General features: G+C 45.9%; 1 protein-coding gene across 6 annotated transcripts in view; it reads left to right on the top strand.

Annotated features, from left to right (window-relative positions):
- slc6a9 (solute carrier family 6 member 9) overlaps window positions 1–20692 on the top strand; it is a 305594-nt gene that overhangs the window by 230356 nt on the left and 54546 nt on the right. For all 6 annotated transcript variants that reach the window (XM_072510757.1, XM_072510758.1, XM_072510761.1 and 3 more), the window contains 3 exons: window positions 1695–1851; window positions 10505–10636; window positions 12850–13111. In XM_072510757.1, coding sequence (XP_072366858.1) covers window positions 1695–1851; window positions 10505–10636; window positions 12850–13111 — 551 coding nt within the window. The remainder of the gene's footprint in view (window positions 1–1694; window positions 1852–10504; window positions 10637–12849; window positions 13112–20692) is intronic.

Raw genomic sequence — 20692 nt, 5'->3', positions numbered from 1 at the left:
TATTACTCTAAGTTCCACATCACGCCTCAGTGTACCTTCCTTTCTTCACCTGAAGGGAAGTGGGCTGGTAGGCATTGGCCAGTTTTCGTGCATGAAGCCAGAGAGTGCACATTGGTGAACAACTAGACCAAGAAACATATTGCAGCTCAGCCAGTTCATGTTTTCATCCTCTATCGACATAAATAGAATTTCCAGTAGAGGGTGATTATAGCGGCATTCAGGAGCAGACTGATATTTTACATATACAGAGCTGGGCACTGAAATCAGACATCGAGATGCAGATTGGAGTTGGGACCTTCTGATCTGCATGGCTTAGTACTTCAATAATCCATGCAATCCCAAGAATATAGGTGAGTTCGAGAAAGACCATTTACTCTCCAATCTTATTGCGGAGGGGGGATGGTTCCATGTTGTCAGAGGAGAAAGAATACAGTCCACCAAAATCAGCAATAAATGTACTGGATTGGTTCCATTTGCTCCTGAAAAGCCGGCGACTGAGAACAATGGCCGTGTGCACAATGCTGGATACTCTGTACTGGCGTGGTGGAACTGTTTGTAACAAGCTAACTGTATCTCGCAGTGCAAAATCTCACATGTAACTCCTTTTGTCTGGATTCAAATTCCACGCACGCCAATGAAAATAAAAACCCTGATTTGTTGATGCTGACATTCTAACAAAGGGCTACATTGTTTCTCTTAACATAACAAAGATTGTCTTTTATTAATCCTGCTTCGTGGAGTTTACAGAGACACAAATTCTGCTACTGTAGCAGCTGCCTTCAGCTTTGTTTATTAGTTAGCTGTTCTTGAGGTTTATTTTCTCACTCAAAGGCACTGCACCACAATGGGACATTAGTTTCACCAGCGTTGGAATCCCTAACACCTTAGTCGTTGCTTATATTCAGATGGGAATTTAGACAGACTATCATTGGGCTATTCAACTGGGGAGGGCGTAACATAATACATTTTCCAGCAGGGGCCACTAGATAGCAACGGGGGGAAAACAATTGTGACATTTCAATCCTTAAATGTTCAGAGGCACTGGAGATAATTGCGGACCATCTTTGGTCCACCTGAAGACCAAACTGAAATTGGCTGACTCAGTTGTGCGAGAAGTTAGAGAAGAAATAATATGGCACACTTTTGAGATTTTTTTTTGTTACCCATTGACCGTATGATCTTCCCCTCATACACACCAAACACACATCCAGATCGGAAGTGGGTGCTTTCTGATCTAAATGACATATGATCACACCATGCAGTCCCATTATCTATTGAAGCCCTGGAAAATTCCATTTATTAATTCTGATGCCACTGTAATTTATGTAACTCGTCGCTTGACTCCAAACAATGCTCTTGTGCAACAGGCTTCTAAGAAGTGTGCAAAAATAATTCTTAACTGCAGATGGTGCTAGATAACATTGAGACATTTCTCACGAGGAATTGAAGAGAATCAAAAAAAGTCATAACAAGACTGCATCCTGAGTGAGTAACAGCAACAGAATTAGTCTGTTGCCCATCACAGCTGGGCATGGAGGCCTGTAGGACGGCTGCCTATGGAGAGATGGAAAGAGGAAAATAAGCATGTTACGATTGAACTAATTTCATATTTTAGTGGCAACATGCCAGAAATTATGATTGGGCTTACCTCCAGATCACTGATGGTTACATATGGTCTTTTTTCATTTTTGCAGAATGGTGCTATCCCAGGTGAGATGGTGAAGAAAGATGAAAACTTGAAGCGTGGGAACTGGTCTAATCAGATAGAGTTCATCCTGACTAGTGTTGGATATGCTGTAGGTCTTGGAAATGTCTGGAGATTCCCTTACCTGTGTTACCGAAATGGTGGAGGTATGTTGAATTTCTGTCAAGTGTGCGTTTGTGTGTGTGAATATGATGGCCCAGATTTTCACTCCTGAGGCAGCTGCACAGATTCAGGGAAATTCTGAAATCACTGAACCCAACTTGGGAGTAGCTGCTCCAAATAGCGGGATCTTTGTTTCAGGGCACTGGCTTTGTGTTGGAGTCAGGCTCCCGGAAACAGCTCGGAAGTAGCCATAGGAGCTGCCCAGTGTCAAGTCAGACAGGTTAAAAGCCCCGCCATGTTGCTCTAGGACTTCATTCAATTTTATTTTTATTTAATATTAAGCACGCTGGCCCTCACTCATCACCCCACCACCCACCCATTCCCCATGCTCCACCCATGCCAACTCATGCTCGCAGCCACCCACCTCTCAGCTCTCCACATACCTGTCATGCTAACCAATTCCCTCCAGCAAGCCCAATGGCCCCACTGACCATCCATGCCAACCAATGCCTCAACTAATCGTCACAGACCCTTATAGCCTCTATGCCGACTCATGCCAGCACATGACCCCTCACTCAACCCTATGACCCCTTATAGCTCCATGCCAACTTAGTGCCAACTCTTACTAACTCATGTCCCCACCCACCACTCATTTCTCTTACACCCTCCATGCCAACTCGCCCAGTACCCAACATGGCAGGCCTCAGCAATGATTCTGAAATTAAATTAAATAACGTTCTAAATACCAATTACAGATTCCACTATTTAAAAAGACACTCTTCATTGATAAAAGTCCACTCAATACATTTAAATCCTTCAAGTACTTAATCCATCATGAAAACAAAACATTTCTATTAACAGCCCCACAGCAAAGGCTGTGAAACACTTAATATCCCTTCGAGCTGTCAATCAAACTGAAGTTACAACCTCCCCACCCCACTATGAAAATGATGGGTTATAAAAACAGTCAAACAGCAATAGCACAATAATGATAACCTTTAGGCTTATGTCAGCGAACATCAATTGAAACTGCAAGCATTGATGCTTATCAACTATCAACTCAGATACACAGCAGGCTGTGTTTTTTCCTCAAAATTTATCAGGCAGGGAATTTAAATAACTTAAAAAAAATAAATTTAGAGTACCCAATTCATTTTTTTACAATTAAGGGGCAATTTACCTTGGCCAATCCACCTACCCTGCACATCTTTGGGTTGTAGGGGCAAAACCCACGCAAACGCCACACGGACAGTGACCCGGTGCTAGGAGCAAACCGTGGACCTTGAATTTAAATAACTTGACAGTTCCACAGACATTTTATGAGCATTCATGGCTACTCCTAAAAACCATACGTCATGCACTGGGAAATGGGCCTTACTCCAGTGACAATCGGGTCTGTTTGAATTTAGAGTTCATTCAAATAGCCCGGCTGGGTTCGTGCTCCCCCCATGTGTGAATCACACCCCACCCCCTCTCCCCTCTTGGCAAAAATAGGATCTGTCGAAAATGGGGGTGGAATATTTAGACTCAGGGCCCTGTCGCCATTTTGAATAAGGCGTGGAGTCTCCATGACTCAGTGAAAATACAGGCTACTGTGTCTGTTTATGGGTAAGTGTGTGTGGGTGAGTTTGTACATGCATATTTTTGTGTGTATTTACATGTGTGCATGGATCCGATGTACTATATATAAAGTATGTAGCTCCATTCCCCCTTCACCACCAACACGCACTATCCATTGTGACCTGGAGAGCCTAATGGGCAAATAGGAGAAGGAGGTAAAAGCTATGCAAGTACTGCTTGCACTTCATCACTCCTTAATTTTCCTCATCCTTTATTGTGGATAAATCAGAGCCTCCAATCAGCCACCATAATGGCATGGTTACTGTTCGACACCTGATATGGAAATAATGATGAGACTCAAACCTTATCTTTCCACTCAAAGGTACATTGCAGTGGAGGTCTGACTGAATGATACTTGGTAATACAATCCCTGGTACCCAGGGCTACTAGCGTCCCTGCAATAAATGGCTTCCTGAATCTAAAGAGTTAACTTGAATTATAAACGGTCGACTGAGCCCTAATTCTGACTCACCAGTTCAACATGCTCCCGATCTTCTTCATTCCTCAGAAAAACTTATATGATACAAAACAAAAACAGTTTTCAACAAAAACTGTTGAACATTCCTAATTTATCTTTTTTATGTTGGCAGGCTTTTTGGTTACAATCCTCAAACTCCCCCCACTCCTTTCCTCAGTTAATCCCATATATTTCCAAGACACATAAGCATAAATAAACAACTAAACGGCTTACTTTCCTTTCAGCAGTGATTTGCTCAATTGTACAAAGAAGCTAAAAATTGAAGTACCAATTTTTAAGATATAGACAGGATAAATGCCAATTTGAAATAAAATCTACTCTCATAAGCCATTGGTTGCATATGTGTATCATGCTGCCATGTTCCAGTTGTTCTCTTTAACTCATTCATTTATTTTTATAGAACACAATCACAGGCTTTCCTTCTCCTAACTGTATCACATTGCCAGGTGTATTATTTTCAGGAATTTTCCAATAAAGTGTTATTTTCTGTGTATCATAGAATCAGGTGTCTTTTATTCTTATTGTCTCACATGCTCAGATGTCTGTTATTCTCACTCGAACATATTATAGATGTCTATTATTCTCATTGTGTCATATTCTCAACTGTCTGTTCTAAGTCTAACACATTATCAGGTGTACTTTTTCTGGAAAGTTCCAATAAAGTGTTATTTCCTCTGCATCATGGAACCTGGTGTCTGTTATTCTCATTGCGTCACATTCTCAGCTGTCCGTTATTCTCAGAGTGTCACAATTCTCAGTGTCACACATTCTTAGATGTCTGCTCTCACGGTGTCTGCTTCTCAGTGTGTCACTTTCTCAGTGATACACATTCTCAGATTGGCCACATTCTCAGTATCATTCTCAGTGTTATCACATTCTCAGTGTGGCACATTATCATTGTCACATCCTCAGGTGTCTGTACTCAACCTGTCACATTCTCAGGTAACTGTATTTAGGCTACAGGGATCCCAGGGAAGAGAAGACTTGAGGGGTAATCCAATAGAGGTCTTTAAAATTATGGAAGGATTTGATCGAGTCAAAGTAGAGAATATTTTTTCACGTGTATGGGAATGCAAAACTATTGGAGGGGGCGGCATAAACAATATGTTAGTCACCAATAATTCCAAAAGGGAATTTAAGAGAAACCTTTTAATCCAAATGGTGTTAAGAATGTGTGGAATTGTTGAAGCACATAGCAGAGATGTGTTTAAGGGGAAGTTAAATAAACACAAAAGGGAGAAAAGATTAGGTGGGGAGGTCTGCTCAGAGAGTTAGATGAGGAGGGGTAGGAGGACATTGATATGGAACATAAATGCCAGCATAGTCCACTTGGGCCGAATGTTTTGTTTCTATACTGTAGGTGATATGCAACTCTATGTAACATATTCTCAGGTGTCTGTTATTCACAATTGAATGCATTGCCAAATGCCTGTTATTCTTCTGTGTAACATTTTCTGTAACACATTCTCAGGTGTCTGTAACTCTCCGTGTAACATATTCTGTAACACCTTATCCAAATCTGTACTTCACTGTGTGTCTCAAGTATCTGTAATTCTTTACGTATCATGTTCATAACTCTATACATCCAACGCATTGCCAGCTACTGCTATTTGTCTGTTAGAATTGTGTTATCTTAGATTTCTGCCGTGCCAGGAATAATATGTAATACTGTTGACATATATTTTCTTTTATAAATCTGTTATTTTTGCAGTCTCAATCAAGTTTGGTGAGTTGGAGCATAAGTGATCCACTTTCTGGTGATTAATGGGTAGTAATGGACTTCTCCTTTTGGGCGTCAAAGAAAACATTGTCACCCAAGAAATAATTCCTAAACTTTATTGAAATAAAGATGTTATATATTGAAAATATCCCTTATTAAGTACCAAAAATTGTTGAAACAGAGCAGAAAGCTCCAAAGATTCTTCCTCTTTGCTGCAATGAAGAATTCCATTCAGAAAGGATGAAAAAGTTTAAACCTGTGCAAATTCCTCAGAAAAAGGTCATATAGTAATTTAAATACCTTTTCAGCCAATTTGTGACCTTAATGAAATGTGAGTAGTCAATATAACAGTATGGAAAAGCACTGGCAGGTAAGATTAGGGAGTATCCCAAGATATTCTATAGGTATATTAAGGGGAAGAGGATAACTAGGGAAAGAGTCGGGCCCATTAGGGACCAAGAGGGCAATCTGGCAGAGGAGCCAGAGGACATTGGTAGGGTGTTAAATGAGTACTTCACATCTGTCTTCACTCCAGAGAAGGAGGATGTAAGTACATAATTTGCGGGGAGGAACTATGAATTTCTTGTACAGTTTGACACAGGGAGTGAGGTGGTATTGAAGGTTTTGACAGGCTTAAAAGTGGGCATATCCCCAGGCCCGGATGAGTTGTATCCCAGTTTGCTGTGGGGGACAAGGGAGGAAATTACAAGGGCTCTGACCCAAATTTTTAATTCCTCTCTGGCCACGGGGAGGTGCCAGAGGCTGGAGGACAGCTAATGTGGTACCACTATTAGAGAAGGGTTGTGAAGATATGCCAGGGGACTACAGACCTACGAGTCTCACATCAGTGGTAGGGAAACTATTGGCGAAAATTCTGACGGTGAGAATCTATCTCCAGTTGGAGATACACAGTTTGATCAGGGATAGTCAGCAAATTTGATTGAGTTTTTTGAGGAAGTGTAGATGAGGGTAGTGCCGTCGATGTAGTTTATTTGGATTTAAGCAAAGTCTTTGACAAGGTCCCAAATGGGAGGCTGATAAAGAAAGTAAAAGCACATGGGATCAAGGGTAACTTGGCAAGTTGGATCCAAAACTGGCTTAGTGGTAGGAGACAGGTGGTGGTAGTAGAAGGCTGTTTGTGTAACTGGAGGCCGGTGTCCAGTGGCGTAACACAAGGATCAGTGCTATGTCCCTTATTGTTTGTGGCATGGATAAATGATATGGATGAGAATGTGCAGGAGAGTGATAAGTAAGTTTGTGGATGACACAAAGGTTGGCAGGGTGGTTAATAGTGAGGAAGACAGTATTAGATTGCAGAAAGATATAGAGAGATTGGTCAGATTGGCAGCTCAGTTGCAGATGGAATTTCATCCTGAAAAGTACGAGTTGATGCATTTTGGAAGGAGTAACAAGACAAGGGAATACTCACTGAATGACAGGACACTAGGAAGCTCAGAGGAACAGAGGGATCTTGGAGTGCTTGTCCACAGATCCGTGAAGGCGGTGGGACAGGTTAAGAAGGCCAACGGGATACTTGCCTTTATCAGTCGTGGCATAAATTATAGGAGATGGAAGGTTATGTTGAAGCTGTACGAAACTTTGGATAGGCCACAGACGTGTGCAGTTCTGGTCGCCTCACTATAGGAAGGATGCTATTGCACTGGAGAGAGTGCAGTGACATTCACCAGGATGTTGCCTGGGATGCAACGTTTGAGCTGTGAAGAGATGATGGATGAGCTCAGGTTGTTTTCTTTAGAGCAGAGAAGACTGAGGAGGAATCTGATTGAGGTGTATAAGATTATGAGGCGTGTGGACAGGGTGGATAGGAAGCAGCTGTTTCCCTTACTTGAAGGTCAATAACGAGGGACATAGTTTTAAGGTGAGGGGCTGGAGGTTCAGAGGGGACTTGAGGAAACGTTTTTTCACCTAAATGGTGGTGGGAGTCTGGATTGCACTGCCTAGGATGGTAGTGGAGTCAGGAAACCTCACAACTTTTAAAAAGTAAACGGATAAGCATTTGAAAATCATAACATTCAAGGCTTTGGGCCAAGTGCTGGAAAGTGGAATTAGTGTTGGTTTAATTCAGTTTTGTCAGTGCAGATTCGATGGACCAAAGGGCCTCTTCTGTACAGTATGTCTCAATGACTCTATAATCCGACTCTACAAAAGAATCAGGGGCGAAATTCTCCCCCAACGGCGGGATGCCCGCCGACTGGCGCCAAAGCCGGCGCAAATCAGACGGGCATCGCGCCGGCAAAAAGGTGCGGAAGTCTCCGCATCTTTGGCGGCCTAGCCCCAACATTGAGGGGCTAGGCCGACGCCGGAGGGATTTCCGCCCCGCCAGCTGGCGGAAATGGCGTTTGTTGCCCCGCCAGCTGGCGCGGAAATGCGGCGCATGCGCGGGAGCGTCAGCGGCCGCTGTCAGTTTCCCCGCGCATGCGCGGGAGCGTCAGCGGCCGCTGAAAGTTTCCCGCGCATGCGCAGTGGGGAGAGTCTCTTCCGCCTCCGCCATGGTGGAGGCCGTAGCGGAGGCGGAAGGGAAAGAGTGCCCCCACGGCACAGGCCCGCCCGCAGATCGGTGGGCCCCGATCGCGGGCCAGGCCACCGTGGGGGCACCCCCCGGGGTCAGATCGCCCCGCGCCCCCCCCCAGGACCCCGGAGTCCGCCCACGCTGCCTGGTCCCGCCGGTAAATACCAGGTTTGATTTACGTCGGCGGGACAGGCAATTCCTGGGTGGGACTTCGGCCCATCCGGGCCGGAGAATCCAGCGGGGGGTCCCGCCAACCGGCGCGGCTGGATTCCCGCCCCCGCCCAATCTCCGGGAGCGGAGACTTCGGCGGGGGCGGGATTCACGGCGGCCAACGGCCATTCTCCGACCCGGCGGGGGGTCGGAGAATGACGCCCCAGGTGTGAAACATGTCCAGGATTTGTTCCCTTTTTGATTGTTCTGTAGCTTCTCAACTGAGTACAGATAAACTTAGGCAAACTTTACCTTCAGTAATAATGCATATTTCAAAAACATTAACTCCCACGCTGATTTTGATGATTTCAGCCAAGGCTTTGCCTACAGCCACAAGAAAGGGTAGCATTCAAAATCGTACTTGGCTTCTAAGGAGAATTTACTGCCCTCGTTGTTTAAAGTGCCTGTATTTTAAGCATTTGCAATTACGTTCAGTAGCATTTTGTTCTGCATCTCACCTGGTTTTCTGCAGGGTGGTCTTCCCTTTTTACATTTTGGGGGCCGTTTCTGCCAATATCTTTATTTTTCATTGTTGCTATGTAAATATCGCCATATAAAATAGTGAGAATGGGAATTCACTTGAGGCTTCCTTTAGCACCAAAGGATTTAGATGTAATAATAAAGTTCTTCTGGGCGGCACGGTGGCGCAGTGGTTAGCACCGCTGCCTCACGGCGCCAAGGACCCAGGTCCAATCCTGGCCCCAGGTCATTGTCCATGTGGAGTATGCACATTCTGCCCATGGCTGCGTGGGTCTCACCCCCACAACTCAAAGATATGCAAAGTAGGTGTATTGGCCACGCTAAATTGCCCCTTCATAGGAAAAAAAGAATTGGGTACTCTAAATTTATTTTAAAATAAATGAAGTTCCTTGGGGGCTCAACAGATGCAGATACAATAGCACCTGACGTGTTTTGTTCAGATCTATCACTGCCCCAATGTTAATGTTTATTGTCGCCCCCATATTCACTTTGACATGTCACTTCACATGCCAGGTTGTCACAATGTTGTATTATCTCAAAGCTATGCTACTAGGGTTAGATGAAGTGGCATGAGAGGAGACTTACATGGAGCATAAGCATGGGGTGGCATGGTAGCACAGTGGTTAACACTGTTGCTTCACAGCGCCAGAGTCCCAGGTTCGATTTCCTGTCTGGGGAGTCTGCACGTTCTCCCCGTGTCAGCGTGGGTTTCCTCCGGGTGCTCCGGTTTCTTCCCACAAGTCCCGGAAGACGTGCTTGTTAGGTAATTTGGACATTCTGAATTCTCCTTCTGTGTTCCCGAACAGGCGCCGGAATGTGGCGACAAGGTGATTTTCACAGTAACTTCATTGCAATATTAATGTAAGCCTATTTGTGACAATAATAAAGATTATTATTAGCACAAGCATAGACCAGTTGAGCCCAATGAGCTGTTTCTATACCATACATTCTGTGTAATTCCCTGTAATCTACTGAAAACTGACCTGCAAGTAACATTTGGGACAGAATAACTCTTCCCACAGAGCTGAAGGGCACTATAGCATGCTACAGGAGCGCAAACACTCAAAGGTGGCATGTGCCAAAACAGGTAGATGATTATTGTAATGATGTCTTGTGTATCATGGGAGGTGCCAATGTGCACACCTTAATGAAGTGCCAGCATGCAACATGGTCATTTCCAGGATTGGTTGGAAATGATAGTAGGCAGCTTGTGAGCAGGAACGGAACAGTGAGCTCAGTAATGTACATTTTACCTGTGCCACTGCCCCATTCCTGCCCCACAGAGATGGCGTAAATCAGCTGCCAGAAACTCAGCCAAGCTGGCACAATGCCTAAAATTAGCTTAAGTTCTGAATACAGCAACTTCCAAATTTACACATTTATGTAGGGATTTTCTTCACGTATAGGTAACTATTCTTTGACTTGCACAAAACAATAGAACTGTTGACTTAATGAACTTAATGAAGCATAACTACCCCAACCTATCATATTATTTATCATTATGCATCCTGAACAGGCAGCTATAAGTTTAGTGTTAAATTTAACCACAGTTGCGTTCTTGGATAAAGAACATTCCAATCTGAAACTGAGACGTTGGACAAGCTGTTCTTAGACATACTGGCTGTACAGTCTGTAATGATGGGTCTTCTTTTTTTAAAGGTGCCTTTATGTTTCCCTATATCATCATGCTGGTCTTCTGCGGTATTCCTCTTTTTTTTCTGGAGCTTTCCTTTGGGCAGTTCACCAGCCAAGGCTGCCTTGGTGTGTGGAGGGTTAATCCCATGTTCAAAGGTAAGAGGATCCATTTCAAAGATCACCGTGCTGTACGACAAGGGAATGGATAGGCAGCACGGGAAAGCTGGAGACAGGAATGTAATTTAAGAAGGATCTGTGTTGAAAGGATTTTGGAAGAATCTCCAAGGAGACTCTGGAGTCCTGTGTCTGTTACTCATTTTAAAGGCTGGCAGGGAATATTTTGTACTGCAATAAGATGTAATATTTGCAGCAATTTTGATTTATGTAACTACAAACGCCAGTTGTGTTACAATCAAATGTAAATACGTTTACCTGGACGAGTCTTTCAAAATGTTAATTATCATAATGTTTTACATATTTGTTGCAGTATATTGAAGGAATGTGGGGAGAGATATTAAAGAGTTGCTGCTATGTTTTATGAAAATCAGGCTAATTAAAACAATTATGAATCCAGTGTCCTGTAACTTGATCAGAGTCTCGAAGGGTGGAATGCTCCAGCCCTTCCCACAGGCAGAATCGTCCGATCCCGCCAAAGTCAGCCCCCACCATGGCTTCCCTAACAGCGGCACAAACGAGGAATGTAAATCGGCATCGGCATGACGGGAAGATCCCGCCAGTGGCCAATGTCGAGCCGCAGGGGAGCTGGAGAATTCCACCCTTCATGTCCATCGCACATTTCTGTTGTATTTTCTAGCTGGCCTTGAGGTTTTTTTTGCTGTATGTTCATACATGCTAACCAGGAAAATACAGTGGTGTTATCTTAACTGCAGCCCCATCATCAATCCACCATAACCACACACCTCCCAACTACCCCACGGTAACCATCCCCCACCTCCCCAGACGCTCCAGCGAAAATGGTGTGTGAGATGGATTAAGAGCAGACTCAGTCCTCTTCCCAACCCTAGGCCATGCTGCTCAACAACTTCAAAATTGACCAGGGCTCCAACTACAGGCTAAATGTAGGCCGAATTAAAATGTAAGAGTCAGGTGCTGATTACGACATTGATGCTCTGACATACTTTTACGAAGATTCGGGTGGGCAGAAGGACTACTCCTGTCAAAGCTTCGAAAATAAATTGTCCGGAGTTCACTAGAGAGGCTGGAAGAGACCAGGCTAAGTAACATCTCTGATTGTTCAGAAGAACAGGAAGGACCCCCCATGGCTTCCTTGCCCTGCACTTTCCCCTCCCCCACAATACCATTAGTTTGGAATCATCTTCACCCCACCCCTCTCCCCAACCCCTGGCACTTATACGGTAGCTCTTTCTCTTCGGTCCCCAGTGGCATAAGGCTCCTGTGTCAATTCCCACCCCTGATCAATCAGGCATACCCCATTCTTCAAACTCCCGAGTGCACACCCTGTGCCAGGGATTGTGCAATATATTTGTCTTCACCCACCCCAACACCCACACATAGTAAAAATCGGGACGAACCTAATGTGTTTCTAAAGCAAATTCTGTACACATATGTATACATATATATGTTCGCATTTGTGAGCATACAGAAAATGTCTTGAACCCAAGTTATATCATACTGTGTAGAAGTTATTTTTATCTTTGCTGCTGTTCTTCTAGTTGTTTCACAGGCTGCTTTGTTTCATTATGTTTTTGATTTCTCTTGAGTAAAGTATAAAGGGCGTGATTCTCCGACCCGCTGTACCCGTTTTCTGGTGCGGCGCACCCCACCGGCAGTGGGATTCTCCGTCCCAACAGCTGGCCAGTGGGGTTTCCCCCATTGTGGCCACCCCCACGCGTCGGGAAATCCGCAGGCGCGAGTGCGCTGCTGGCAAAACGGAGGATGCCGGTGAAACAGAGAATCCAGCCCATAACTTTTGATAAACTTTCTTTTTGTCATTGTGAAAGATATCTGTCAGTGAAAATGGCACAATTTTCTATTTGCCCTAAAAACCCACATCACATTGCCACAATTCAGAACAGTGATACTAAATTGACACCCTCATCCCAAGAACCACAGGGTGAAGATTGCTACCGTGCATTATTTGTGACAAAATTGTTAATTCATCTTGTTACACACAGCACAGAGAGGGAATCTCCCTCCAAGGACAGACATATCTGGCCTGAGGTGAAAGGTCAGCATTTCCAATTTGTTCATAAAATGGAAACATCTTCCAAGAACCAAAGTTTTTTGCTTCAGTGAGTGTATCATTTCCTGACAGGAACAAGCAACTAAACAACCCTGAGATGTACATACCGAATTGTTTGATTTGTATTCCTTATTCTTGTGAACAGGAGTGGGGTATGGGATGATGGTTGTTTCCACGTACATTGGGATCTACTACAATGTGGTCATTTCCATCGCCTTCTACTACTTCTTCTCCTCCATGACTACTCTTTTGCCATGGACGTACTGCACTAATGAGTGGAACAGGGAAGACTGCAGTAGCATGCTGGACCCCAACAGAACTGCCAACATCAGTGATCTGTCACAAAACATCTCAACATTGCTGAACCAAACTGGAAAGCGGACCAGCCCTAGTGAGGAGTACTGGAAGTAAGAACAGCCTATCCAGTTAAGAACATGTATTGTTGTGGGACTTATATGTCGGTAGAAGCTTACTGTTATTTCTTTGTTTCCAGCACTGTCCTCTCCTGGCTTACAAGTTGGGCACAATTCCATAGGCATTTGCAGTCTTTTGGTTCCTCACCAATGCACACTGTCTATGTCGAGTGTAAAAGTTGGAAAATCTATAGTAGGCCCATCCCGGTCAAAGGTCTGATTGGTCCATTGGCAATGTCTGCCCTGGAACCTGGCAGACTTCCTAGTGTCCACAGGATGATTTTTTTCATTTCTTTGCGGATGATGGTGACTGGAGCCACTTTAGTCGTAAAGCTGGGCACCCACCAACGAAAGCATTTGGGTTTCGAGGTGGTGGTGGGGAAGGTGGAGGGCAATACTGCCCTCTCCTCCAGTAGGGAGAAATTGCTGTACTCTTAATCAGAAGAAAAATGTTGTCTCTTGAACATTCAGGATTCCAAGTCACAAATTCAGTCTGGATCCTTCCTGTATTTCGCCACATCTGCTGTTCATTGGCTAGGTCTGTCAAGTCTACCACTCAGGGCTGTGGAAACTGGAACTCCTGATGGAGAAAATCCCCATTCCCGATTTCCCCCTAACAATCCAATTGTAATCTTTGATATATGGCTGGGTTCTGGCATATTTGAGCCCCAGTCTAATTTCCAACTCATCGAGCAGAATGGCAACAAAGTTGAGGCAGGGAGTATGAGGAAGGGACCACAGATTATCAGGGTGTCAGAGGCAAATTTTCAGGGCTTCTAACGTCAGGAGTCGAGGCAGGGGCACTTGGAAAGTGCCAGCCTCGGGCAGCGTGTCAGCTTCAATGTGGCAATCGCAATGTTGGCCATGATTATGTAAATAGACAAAGAGGTTGTAGAAGCTGTCCGTTTCAGAACTGGGTACATGGTGGGGAGCCTGTCATGGCTGCCGCAGAATATTACCCCAGCCTGGTAAGAGAGTCAGCAGAACAGGGTGTCACGGTGGCGCAGTGGTTAGCACTGCTGCCTCACGGCGCCGAGGACCCGGGTTCGATCCCAGCCCTGGGTCACTGTCCGTGTGGAATTTGCACATTCTTCCCGTGTCTGTGTGGGTCTCACCGCCACAACCCAAATATGTGCGTGTTAGGTGGATTGATCGTGCTAAATTGCCCCTTAATTGGAAAAAAAACTTTTTAAAAAGAAAAATGATTTCTTCAAAATGAAAGAGAGTCATCAGGACAACAGGGGACTTGCCACTTGGTAAGGAGTGCACTTGATGCAGGAAAAGTGGGCACTCAGCTTTGAATGTGGTGACACCTCCCAGCATCACGAATGTAGGCAAGGCTGCCAAGGATAATTGGCTGGCCATTTGTCCAAAAGGAAGGTGTCAGCTGCCGTGGGAAAATGGCTGTCAGTCTCTGGGACCCGTGGCAATAATGGGCAACACCTTTTGCAGAAAGTGCAAAACTCCGGGTATTACAAGGGCAAAGGAGAGAGAAGAGGGGCAGGTAAACAACAGAGGCCAAATCCTCAACCCAGGATTTACTGTTGAAGATGAAGCTGCCCGCAAAGGACCAGGAATCTATGTCGCAGGGGACTGTGACTCACGGGACAGATGGCCGTAGACAGCTGTGCCCTCATCATCAAAACCTTGCACCTCACAGCACTGGTCACCATACCCAGCTGGTAGCTGTCAAAGTCACTGTAGTCTTGAACTTTTTCACTTCGCCTCCTTCTAAAAATCAGCTGCGATCGTCGTGCTATCACAGAAACAGCTGCACACCGCTCCATCAAACTTGGTCCTATCCCCTCTTTGCTAGAGCAGGACAGTACATTCTTTTAACAACAGACATGGCGTTGCAGGGAGGGAGGACATTGTTTTTTGCCTCCATTGCCGGATTTCACCGGGTGCAGAGCATCCTCGATTACAGTCATGCGGCCATCGAGATATGAGCTTCTGGCTAGTGAGATCCATCAACAGGAAGTAGTTCCACTGCCTCAATGTTTAACTGGTTGTCACCACCAGGACCTTATGACTGGATCCTAGGGAACAAGGAAAACAGGAGCCCGATACAGAGGCACAGAAGTGATACAGCTAATGCCACCTGCTCAGCAGGACAACCACTGAACACGCTATTGGGTTTCAAAAGATGTAATTCTGATGTCTGTACCAGTTGGGTGGTGCCCTCCAGTATTCCCCTGCAAGGTGCCTGATCATTTTGGTAATCTGATGCACATCCCATAATATTGTTTCCAGAACTTGAGGCTAGTGGGGCTCTGGTGGGAAACAACCCATCTGTACCAGACCTGGTGTTGTGGAAAAAGACAGGAGTAATTAACGATTTCATAGTGAAGATGCCATGGGTAGCAGCGATCATAATAATTTTACATTCAGTTTGAGGGAAAGAAGAGTGGTTCCAAGACAAGTATTTTAAGCTGAAATAAAATCAATTGTGTGTGCGTGAAAGCAGAACTAGCTAAAGTGAATTGGCAAATGAGATTAAGGGGTAGATCAACAGTGATGCAGTAGCAGATATTTAACCGTGTTTTTCAGAATACTCAGAATAGATACATTCTGACAGGAAAGAAAAATTCAAAGGGCAGATCCACCAACTGTGGTTCACTAAAAAAGTAAAAGGTAGTAGGGTGGCACATTAGCAGAGTGGTTAGCACTGTTGCTTCACATCACCAAGGATGCAGGTTCGATTCCCGGCTTGGGTCACTGTCTGTGTGGAGTCTGCACGTTCTCCCCGTGTCTACGTGGGTTTCCTCCCGGTGCTCCGGTTTCCTCCCGAAAGACATGCTTGTTAGGTGAATTGGACATTCTGAATTCTCCCTCTGTGTACCCGAACAGGGGCCGGAGTGTGGCGACCAGGGGATTTTCACAGTAGCTTTATTGAAGTGTTAATGTAAGCCTATTTGTGACACTAATAAAGATTATTATTATTCTTAAACTTAAAGAAAAAGCATATAATTATGTAGGATAGATGGCAGAGCAGAAGACTGGACAAAATATAAAGAACAGCAAAGAAAGACTAAAGGGACCTCATTCATATGGGGAGGGAAGGTGGCCAGAGTGAGAAAGGTGCTGCTACAGAGGGGAAGGCAGGCAGGGGGTTTGGGTCTCCCGAACCTGTTGTACTACTACTGGGCGGCGAATGTGGAGAAGATGCGGAGCTGGGTCAGGGGGGTTGATTCTCAGTGGGTCAGAATGGAGGAGAGTTTGTGCAGGGGGTCGGGACTGAAGGCACTAGCAACAGCGCCGCTCCCGATAGCTCCGGGGAAATATTCAGGGAGTCCGGTAATAATAGCTTCATTGAAAATCTGGAGGCAGTTTCGCCAACACTTCAGGTTAGGTTTAGGGTCAAGGGAAATGCCGATTTGGGGGAACCACAGATTTGAGCCAGTGAGGTGGGATGGAAGTTTTCGGAAATGGGAAGAGAAGGGGATTAAGACGCTAAAGGATTTGTTTCTTCGTGGTCGGTTTGCAGGATTGAGGGAGCTGGAAGCGAGGTATGGGCTAGAGCAGGGAGAAGTGTTTAGGTACATGCAGGTTTGGGATTTTGCCAAGAAGGAGATACAGAGCTTCCTAGAGGAACCGGCCTCCACATTGCTGGAGGAGGTGTTGGCGACAAGGGGACTGGAGAAGGGGGAAGTGTCAGCGGTGTACGGAGCTATTTTGGAAGAGGATAAGGCACCACTGGAAGGGATCAAAGCAAAGTGGGAGGAAGAGCTGGGAGAGGTTATAGAGGAGGGGGTCTGGTGTGAGGTGCTCCGGAGAGTGAATGCCTCCACCTCATGTGCGGGGTTGGGGCTGATATAGCTGAAGGTGGTATATAGAGCGCACCTCACGAGGGCGAGGATGAGCCGATTTTTTGAAGGAGTAGAAGTTGTGTGTGAGCGTTGCGGGTGGGGGGGGGGGGGGGGGGGGGGGGGGGGGCTAATCAACGTTCATATGTCTTGGTCCTGTCCAAAGCTAGGGGAGTACTGGAGGAGGTGTTTAGGGTAATTTCCAAGGTGGTGCGTGTGAAATTGGACCCGGGTCCCCAGGAGGCCATATTTGGGGTGTCGGACCAGCCAGGGTTGGAAACGGGTGCGGAGGCAGATCTCATAGCCTTCGTCTCATTGATTGCCCGAAGGCGGGTCCTGCTGGGATGGAGAGCAGCCTCTCCACCCAGTGCCGGGTGGGTGGCGGGGGGACCTGTTGGAATACTTGACCCTTGAGAAGGTTAAGTTCGAACTGAGGGGAAGTTCGGAGGGGTTCGACAAGTCATGGGCACTATTTATTGTGCACTTTCAAGAACTGGATAACATCGAACATTAGTTGGGTGGTGGGGGAAGGGGGCTGTGTAGATTAAGGGTGACCCTGAGCAATCCCTGATTCCTTTTTGTCATTTGTTTATGTAAACATGCGGGCTGATGTTTGGGGGTTGGTGGGCGGATGGGATCGTTATTATGGGGATTGACATATCTTGCTGATTATCGTTTATTGTTGATGGGTGTAAATGCGGGAGAAAATGTGAAAAAGGAGAATAAAACTTTTGTTTTTAAAAAAGAAAGACTAAAGGGTTAATAAGGAGGGAAAAAATTAGAGCATGAGAGAAAGCTAGCTAGAAATTAAAAATAGACAGTAAAAGTTTCTATAGAAACATAAATAAAAAGAGTTAACAAAATGAGCATTGATCCTATAGAAAGTGAAGCTGGGAAATTAATAAAGGAAAATAAGGCGATGACAGATGAATTGAACATGTATTTTGCATTGGTCTTCACTATCGAGGACACAAGTAACATACCAGGAATTGGGAGGGAGGAACTCAGGAAAATTATAATCACCAGGGCAGTAGTACGTGGCAAATTTTTGGAGCTGTGGTTGACAAATACCCAGGTCCTGATGTACTTCATCCTAGGATCTTAAAAGAAGTAGCTAGTGAGACAATTGGGGCGGGATTCTCCACTCCTGCGCCGAAGTGCCCATGCCGTCGTGAACGCCGTCGAGGTTTACGACGGCGTGAAACGGCCCCTATCCCGACCGATTCAGGCCCCGACAATGGGCTAGGATCGGGGCCGCGTCATCTACATGCGCCAGGCCTTGTCGCCGCGTAAAGGCAGCGCCGCATTGATGACGCGGCCGGCGCCGCATAACTGGCGTCACCCGCGCAAGCGCCGGTTGGCCGGCGCCAACCCACGCATGCGTGGTTGCCGTCCTCTCTGAGTCCGCCCCGCAAGAAGATGGCGGACGGATCTTGCGGGGCCGCGGAAGGAAGGAGGTCCTCCTTCAGAGAGGACCATTTTGCGGGGCCGCGGAAGGAAGGAGGTCCTCCTTCAGAGTGGACGGCCCGACGATCGGTGGGCACCGATCGCGGGCCATGCTACATTTGAGGTACCCCCCCGGTGCAGGATCCCCCCCGCAGGCCGCCCCCACCCCCCCCAGCATTCCCACGCTGTTCCCGACGGCAGCGACCAGGTGTGGACGGCGCCGGGGGGAACCCGCCGTTTTGGCCTGGCCGCTCTGCCCATCCGGGCCTGAGAATAGCGGGGGTGTCGGAGAATCGCCATTTTGGGTGTCTCCGGCGATTCTCCGGCCCACGGAACTCGACGGGGCCTGCCGCTTGGGAGAATCGCGGGAGGGCGTCGGACCGGTGTCCCTTGAAATTTTGGCGGCCCAGGTGATTCTCCCAACCGGCGCGGGAGTGGAGAATCTCACCCTTGATGCGTTGGTTTTAGTTCTCCAAAATTCACTAGATTCAGGGAAGGTTCCATTAGATTGGCAAATAGCTAATGTAACTCCTTCATTCAAAAAGGAGGGAGACAGAAAGCATGAACTACAGGGCAGTTAGCTTAACATCTGTCATAGGGAAATATGAGAAACTATCATTAAAGATGTTATAGCAAGACACCTCAAGGCAATCAGTCAGAACCAACATGGTTTTGTGAAAGGGAAATCACGTTTAACCAGTTTATTGAAGTTTTAGAAGGATTCACATGTGCTGTGGATAAAGGGAAGCAGTGGATGTACTGTACGTACTTAGATTTCCAGAAGACATTTGTTAAGGTACCACATCAAAGGTTACTATGGACCGTAAAAGCTCATGGTGTAGGGGGTAACATATTGGCTTGGATAGAAGATTAGCTAGCTAACAGGAAACCAAGAGTAGGCATAGCTGGTTCTTTTTCTGGTCGACAGGATGTGAGGAGTGGTGTGCCACAAGGATCAGTGCTGGAACCTCAACCTTTTACAAATTGTATAAATGATTTGGATGAAGGGGCCGACGGTGTGGTTGCTAAATTTGCAAATGACACAAAGATAGGTAGGATAGTAAGTTTTGAAGACGACATAAGGCTAAGTGTCTGAGCAAATATTTAGCAAATGGTTAATTTGGACAAATGTGAAATTGTCTATTTTGTCAGGAAGAATAAAAGAGGAACTTATTTTCTAAATGGTGAGAGATTGCAGAGCTCTGAGATTCAGAGGGATCTGGGTGTCCTAGTGCATGAATCATAAAAGGCTGGTTTACAGGTACAGCAAATATTTAGGAAAGTTAATAGAATATTAGTATTTATTGTGAGGGGAAATGAAGATAAAATGTAGGGAGATTATGTTTCTGTTGCAAAGAACATTGGTGAGACCACACCTGGAGCATTGGCCTGCTTACTTAAGGAAAGATGTAACGCAGTTCAGTGAACGTTTACCAGCCTAATACCAGGAATGGATGGGTTGTTAATGAAGAACGGCTGGGCTTGCACCCCCTTGAATTTGGAAGGGTAAGAGGTGACTTGATTGAAACCGGTAAGAATGAGCGGTGTTGACAGGGATGGATGCGTGGAGAGGATGTTCCCCCTTGTGGCAGAATCTAGAATTAGGGGTTACAGTTTAAAAATAAGGGGGTACCCATTGAAGACAGATGAGGAGAAACCTTTTCCTCCTAGAGGGCAGTGAGTCTTTGTAACTCCCTTCCTCAAATAATGGTTGAAGCAGAGTCTTTGAATATTTTGAAGGCAGATGTAAATAGATTCTTGATAAACAAAGGGTTGAAGTATTATCGGGAATAGGCGGGAGGTTACAATCAGATCAGCCATCATTTTATTGAACGGTGTGGCAGGCTCGAAGACCCAAGTGGCCTCCTCCTGCTCCCAGTTGGTATGTTGTATGTTCCTATCACGGAAGTGCATGAGGTAAGGGAGGAGGGGGGAAAGGTGGTAGAGGGAGATGATGCCGAACAGAGAAGTGCTTTTTCACTCTTGGGCAGTTCACTCGTCATAATTGTGCTTGATTTTGCCAACATGAATTCCACACACACGTGGGCGAAGATCATGGTCGGAATTTTCTAGCCATTCACACTGGGGGAATCTTCCGGTCCCACTGACAGCAATCCCTTCCACGGGTTTCCTGACGGCGAGGGGTGCATTCAACAGGAAATCCCGTTGACAACGGTGGGCCCAGAGGATCCCGCCACCAGTCAACGGCGGGCCATCTCTGCCGCCGTGAAACACGTTCCGGGTTACGTGGAGAATCTCGTCCCATAGATTTCAATCATGAATCTGAATTCTGGGGCAGCATGGCGGCGCAGTGGTTAGCACT

Source organism: Scyliorhinus torazame, chromosome 7 (genome assembly GCF_047496885.1).
Source record: "Scyliorhinus torazame isolate Kashiwa2021f chromosome 7, sScyTor2.1, whole genome shotgun sequence".
NCBI lineage: Eukaryota > Metazoa > Chordata > Chondrichthyes > Carcharhiniformes > Scyliorhinidae > Scyliorhinus > Scyliorhinus torazame.
The sequence above is the reverse complement of the archived record's forward strand: the minus strand, read 5'-3'. Positions and strand labels throughout refer to the sequence as shown.